At 37.6% G+C, this 6,911-nt stretch overlaps 1 protein-coding gene and 1 long non-coding RNA gene across 2 annotated transcripts; both read left to right on the plus strand.

The window, feature by feature from the left end:
- Nucleotides 1–7: 7 nt before the first annotated feature.
- LOC132185870 (uncharacterized) lies at nucleotides 8–916 on the plus strand. The gene is made up of 2 exons (XR_009440647.1): nucleotides 8–403; nucleotides 596–916. It is a non-coding gene; the product is annotated as an uncharacterized LOC132185870 (long non-coding RNA).
- A 1,069-nt stretch (nucleotides 917–1,985) lies between these two features.
- On the plus strand, nucleotides 1,986–6,603 carry LOC132172497 (putative disease resistance protein RGA3). The gene is made up of 2 exons (XM_059584011.1): nucleotides 1,986–6,191; nucleotides 6,566–6,603. The coding sequence occupies exon 1, from the start codon at nucleotides 2,001–2,003 to the stop codon at nucleotides 6,117–6,119; it is 4,119 nt and encodes a 1,372-aa protein (XP_059439994.1). The 5' UTR covers nucleotides 1,986–2,000; the 3' UTR covers nucleotides 6,120–6,191; nucleotides 6,566–6,603.
- Nucleotides 6,604–6,911: the final 308 nt, after the last annotated feature.

The raw sequence follows: 6,911 nt of genomic DNA on the forward strand, positions 1-6,911 counted from the left end.
TATATATATATACTTATGCAAATTGTTTTTCAACTTTGAGTTGTTCTGCAGGATTGGTCACTAAGGACATTTGGTCTCTACCCGGGCACAATAAAAAAATTGGGATCACTTCTTATGGACTCATTGAGAGTGATTCTAATCTAATTCATTGCCTATTAGAGAAGTAGAAGTCATTCTGGTGTGATCCTCACGGACAGAAAGATTGCGGTCAATTTGATAATGATCAAGTGACATTGCTTCTTTGGCCCGAACCAAGAAATCCTTTAGATATGATGTAAAATGGATTTTGGTCTACCGTTGATAAGAGATCTCTCTATGAACAATATGACGAGTTTGAAGACGGGGAACGAACAAATGCAGTATCCCCATGAACGAACTGATCATGATTATTTAATATAAAGTAGTATGTCTCACTACTCATTCAATTTTTATAATTTCTAAGGAATTTGTGCATCCAAATGGATATAGAAAATTTTAAATTCTTCTTTAATTGATTGAGAAAATAATTATTCTTTGTTGTTGATTCTCGTTAAGATAGTAGGTTGAGTACGAAGTTTTGCTCTAATGAATATTTCTCCATCTTTGATGTTTGCAGATGGTTCAAACTTCGAAAGGCTGGTGCAAATTGTTACAACACTCTAATGTATTGCTACCTGAAATACCCATGTGGAAGTGCAGTTTGTTTTTCTCTTGCTAATGTATTGTTTACTGTCTTTTTAAGAGAGAACCAAAAGATGCATATTAATGAACAATTTTTCTGGTTAAATGTCTTTTTGTGAGATAGTTTTACAATGTTTCTCTATATAAAGCTACTACACAATACAATAAACAAAGGGCTTACTCATCTTTACTTCAAAGGAGAAAAGCCATGAACTCTTTGAATTATGTTGTTCAAATCGAAAAGAACTTATGTTTATTTGCTTGACTTTTTATTTGGAGGGATACAAGAGTAACTTCTAGCATTACTCCATGATCGTATGCTTGACTATTTTTTGCCACCAAGTTTGGGCGCCCTATTCAAAAATATTATGCAATTAGTTTTATAGGAAATCAAATTAAGATCAAAGGCCTAACCGCGCCCAAAATATCTTTAATTAAGATTAATGCTATATGTTTTTCATGTATTCTTTAAAATTGATATGCTTTTGTCCTCAAGAAATAGCTCAATCGGTTAGGATCACGCCTAATGAAACGGAGGCTACTAGTTTGAATCTTCCTCCCCGCTCTTGTGCGAACATGTTAAAAAAATTGATATGCTTTTTAAAATTACAATTAAATTTGTATTTAATTTTGATCAAATAGTAATTTTAAAAGTCGCATCATTTTTCGAGGGACATAAGAGAGACAAAAAAAACATTTAGCATTACTCCTTAATTAAATGGAGTAATTCTATAAGTCACTCTTGTGTCACTCCATGAATGAGATGGCTTTTAAAATTACAATTTGATCAAAATTTAATAATGATCAATCACAAGCTCAATAATATTTTTAAAAGTCACATTATTTTTAGAGTGACAGAAGAGAAACACAAGAGTAACTTATAAAATAACTTTAATATCATAAAGTTTCTACGCTCCGGTTGAAATATATATACCGTATCATTATCCCATCACAATTTTATTATGTTGACAGGCACAATCCATAAGTCAACTTTTGTTAAAAAAATAAAAAAAATTTAATAGGGAATTGACAATACAAAACATGCAATTATGAAGTCAACTGGTTCACACAGCATAGTCAATAAGATGCAATTATGAAGCCAATTGGTTCACACAACAAAGTCAATAACTTTTTGACTTAAACGTCTAAATGACCACGGCCCACGCCGTTTATAGAACATGTCTCTATCCTGCGTCAGCAACTACTCCAATAAAAGACTCGACTCTTGTGTATCAGAGATTGCTTAAACCCAGATTTACTAGAAAATATATTTGAGATTATTTGACTTTTCTTGGTTGATTTCTGCTTTTGTTTGGCCGATTCATTTCTTTCTGCCGACCATGGTAGTGGGAGAGGTCTTCCTTTCGGCGTTCCTGCAAGTGCTGTTTGACCGACTGGCGTCGCCGGAGTTGCTCAACTTTGCTCGGCGAGAGGGGCTTGGAAAGAAGACGGACATGTGGAGAAAAACATTGAAAAGAATTGAGGCGGTCCTTGATCATGCGAATGAGAAGCAGAATGTTGAGAGGGCAGTGAAAGATCGGCTGGATGATCTCAGAGACTTGGCTTACGATGTGGAAGATATACTCGATGAGTTCGCCACAGAAGCTTTGCGCCGGAGATTGACCGGAGGAAATGAGGCCACCACAACTAAGGTACGGAATCTCATTTCTTGTACTTCGACACCTTTTATGATCAAATATAGGATGGAGTCAAAGATACAGGAGATTGATGCTCAATTCAAACATCTTGTGCAACAAAAAGTTGAACTAAATTTGGGGGAAAATGTTCGTAGGAGGTTTCCTGACACAAAACAGAGACTGGCCCCAACTTCTTTAGTGAATGAAGCCCATGTTTATGGCAGGGAAAAAGATAAAAAGGCTGTAATTGATATGCTGCTGCTGACTGAAAAACATTGTGATGCTCAAGTGTCTGTGATTCCTATAATTGGTATGGGAGGGATAGGAAAGACAAGTCTTGCCCAGCTTGTGTATAATGATGAAAAAGTGCAAAGTTTTTTTGATCTCAAATCATGGGTTTGTGTTTCTGAAGATTTTGATGCTGTTAGGGTGACAAAAACAGTTCTGAAGTCTATCTCTGTGAGCAGTGATGACAATGATCCGAATTTGTTGCAAGTCAAACTAAAGGAGAGACTGAAAGGGAAAAAGTTTCTAGTCGTTCTGGATGATCTTTGGAATGAGAACTATCAGGATTGGACTATTTTACGTGCTCCTTTTGAAGCAGGGGCTCCAGGAAGTACGATTCTCATCACAACTCGCAATAAGGGAGTTTCATTAAAGACGGGTACCATTCCAGCTTACTCTTTGAAAGTGTTGACAAATGATGTTTGTTTGTCTATATTGGCCCATCATGCATTGGGGGCAAGAGACTTTAGTGGGCATCTAAAACTCAAAGATATCGCTAAGGGGATAGTTAGAAGGTGTAAAGGCTCCCCTTTGGCAGCGAAAGTACTCGGAGGCGTCCTACGCAATAAAGTGGATCGTGATGAGTGGGAAGATGTATTGAATAGCAAGATTTGGGATATAGCAGAAGTAAAAAGTGAAATTGCTCCTGCTCTTATGTTGAGCTACCACCATCTCCCTTCACATTTAAAGAGGTGCTTTGGGTATTGTTCAATATTTCCCAAGGATTACGTATTTAAGGAGAAGCAGTTAGTTCTATTATGGATGGCAGAAGGTATAATTCAGCCACAAGAAGAAGGAAAACGAATGGAAGATTTGGGTAGCAAGTACTTTCATGCTATGGTATCAAGGTCATTTTTCCAACAATCAATGGAGGACGAATCACTTTTTCTTATGCATGACCTCATCAACGATTTGGCTCAATGTGTTGCAGGAGATATATGCTTTCGAATGGAAGATAGAATTGGGGGTAGTAATGGAAGGAAAATTCCTAAAAAGGCCCGGCATGTGTCTTATATGGGTGGCAAATATGATGGCACTGGAAGGTTTGAAGCTTTTCTTGAACTCAAATGTTTACGAACCTTCCTACCTCTTATGGTTCAAGATCCAGGGTACTGTTACTTGGCTCATAATGTTCCTCTGAAATTGTTGCCAAAATTACAGAAGTTAAGGGTGTTCTCTTTAAGTGGATACCGCATATTTGATCTACCAGAATCAATAGGTGATCTCAAGCATCTACGGTTCCTCGACCTTTCATGCACTACAATCAAAAGCTTGCCTGAATCAGTAACCACTCTCTACAATTTGCAAATATTGATATTGGAGAATTGCCTTTTTCTAAAGAAATTACCTTCAAAGTTTGGAAGCCTAGTCAACTTGCGACATCTCAACATTCTAGGAGCAAATGCATTGGAAGGAATGCCTCCAGAAATAGGTAAATTAACCTGTCTCCAATCATTGTCTAACCTAGTTGTAGGAAAAGGTAGTTGTTCTGGGGTAAAAGAGCTAGGGCCATTGTTACATCTTCGAGAGACACTTTGCATTTCAGGATTACAAAATGTGATTAATCGTGAGGATGCGAGGGACGCTAGGTTAATTGAAAAATGCAATCTCCATGGGTTGTCATTGGAATGGAGTGGCAACTTGGATAAGTCACAAGAAAGAACAAGTGAATTAGAGGTACTTAACATGCTAGAGCCTCACAAGGGCTTGAAAGAGCTCACTATCAAGCACTATGGTGGTGCAGACCTTCCAACTTGGTTAAGAGGCCCTTCTTTTTCTAATATGGTGCTCTTGAGGATTGAATGCTGCGAGAAGTGCAGATTATTGCCACCAGTCGGACAACTACCATCACTCAAAGAACTTTTTATTGATGGCATGGCCAATGTGAAAAATATTGGTTTTGAGTTTTGTGGGGAATATTGCTCTCAACCTTTTAAATCCTTGAAGACTTTGTATTTCAAGAATATGAAGGAATGGGAGAATTGGGTTCCTTGTGAAGAATTCCCAAAACTGCGTAAGATTTCTATTACAAGATGTCCTAAGCTAGTGGGTAAGTTACCAAACCACCTTCCTTTACTGGAATATATTGAGATAAAGAGATGTAGGCAGTTGGTGCTCTCAATTTCAAGCTTTCTGGAACTCTGCAAACTAGAAATTGAGGGATCAAAAGGGGTGGTGCGTAGAAGTAAGATTGACTTCAACTTGCTATGCTTCTCTTCTCTTTCAACAATTTCAGAATTCACATGTAAAATAGAAGGGTTTACCAAGGAAGGATTAACAAACGTGGAAGATTTAACTATTGAATGGTGTAAGGAGCTGACACCCTTGTGGTCAAGTGAGGTGGGATTACTACAACATCTGCCATGTCTTGGTGTTCTGAAGATTCGTCATTGTATCGACCTAATTTCTTTGGCGGCAAAAGAAGTAGAAGAGCAGCTACAACTGGGTTTGCCATCCAAATTGAGAGCAATTGAGATAAGAAATTGCAAGGTATTGGAATCTTTACCCCAAGCAATGATGCACAGGAACAAGTATCTTGAGGATATTCATATTTGTGAGTGTACTTCACTAACATACTTTGCAATAGGGCAACTACCTCCAACTCTAAAGCGGCTAAAGATAGAATATTGTAATATGCTGATTTTGGTGGATGGGGATGTCATCAACAATTGCGGGAGCAACACATCTCTTGAGTACTTGGAAATTGGTTGTTGTCAATCCCTCAAATACCTAACATCAAGTGGGGAATTACCTGCAACACTTAAATACCTCCAAATTTTCAATTGTAACAAGCTGGAGTCGATAGCGAAGAGCTTCCATCACAACTCGTCTCTTGAAGTCATTGATATTAGGAGTTGTGAAAACCTTAAATCCTTACCTGAGGGCATACATAGCGTCAGCAATCTAGATCAGATTTTTATTAATGGATGTCCAACTCTTGTTTCCTTCTCGGATGGAGGGTTGCTCTCTGCCAACTTGAGAGAACTTACAATTTCCAAGTGTGAGAAATTGCAGACTCTACCTAACTGCATACACAACCTCTCCTCTCTTCAACTATTGCAAATACAGGACTGTTCAGGCATTGTATCCTTTCCAGAAGTAGGTTTTCCCACCAACCTAACATCACTTTTTATCCATTATATGGTGTCGTTTAGTGAGGGCTTTTTTGAGTGGGGATTGCACAGGCTTACCTCTCTTAAACAACTTGAAATTGATGGTGGCTCTTCACATCTTGTGTCATTTCCAGAGATGATGCTACCTGCCTCTCTAACCAGCCTCTCCATTAAACACTTCCCGAATTTGAAATACCTGTCCTCCAAAGGCTTTCAATTCCTCACCTCTCTTGAAAAATTGAGTATTGGTCGATGCGAAAAGCTCACATCCTTTCCAGCGGAAGGCCTGCCTCCCTCACTCCTTCAACTTTATATCATCGGTTGTCCTCTGCTTAAAGAACGTTGCAAGAAAGATCAAGGACGAGAGTCGTTCCAGATAGCCCACATCCCTTACGTTCAGATTGATGGGAGGTTCATATTATGACCTAGAAGAGCAGAATCAGTGTCTCTCAATTTTATTTAGATGCAAGACAAGTATCAAGAAATGTATTCAAAGGTCAGTATATTGCCACGTCACTATATATCTTTTTTTTCTTTTTCTTTTTCTTTTTTTGGTGGAATGTTGCTATTGTTAGTTTGCATAACACAATCAAAGGTGTTTGTTAAAGTGCTCAAGTGACCTGTGACCATGCAGAGAAAGAATGTTAGGGGAGAATCGCATAAGGAATTTAATAAGAGGACATTAGTATACACGTGTGTACACCACTTCAACCCAAAAGTTTTAGCTAATGTGTTTATGTTCACTTATGTATATTAACTACTCATTTTGTTTATTTTTCTCAATGTGAGACCCAATACCCACATGTGCACTCACAACAAAGAAAGGTACTTGTTTTTCATTACTAATTGGCATATTGCATTTAATTACAGATTTGGCGAAGCGGCGAAGCGTTGGGACCCTTTGGAGAAAAGGTATGGAACTGAATTTTGATCCTTTGATAATGTTAGTAGCCATACTATGGATGATTTATCATATTCAGTTATTGGATTGATAATGTTCATTCATTTGCAGTTTCTGATTACTCTTTCAATTCTTATAATTGCTAAGGAAGTTGTGGATCCAAATAGGCAGAAATTATTAAATTCTCTTTCAACTGATCAAGAAAATAATTATTCTTTATTTTTAATTCTGGTTAACACAGTTGTTTGACCTGCAGATAATTCTCTGATAAATGTTTCTCCATATTCTTTGATGCTTTGCGTATTTCTAGTAACA

This window comes from Corylus avellana, chromosome ca1 (genome assembly GCF_901000735.1).
Source record: "Corylus avellana chromosome ca1, CavTom2PMs-1.0".
NCBI classification, from domain to species: domain Eukaryota; kingdom Viridiplantae; phylum Streptophyta; class Magnoliopsida; order Fagales; family Betulaceae; genus Corylus; species Corylus avellana.

Bases quoted from the DNA above. Each gene is read 5' to 3' on its own strand.
- LOC132172497 (XM_059584011.1), top strand. From the start codon at position 2,001: ATGGTAGTGGGAGAGGTCTTCCTTTCGGCGTTCCTGCAAGTGCTGTTT.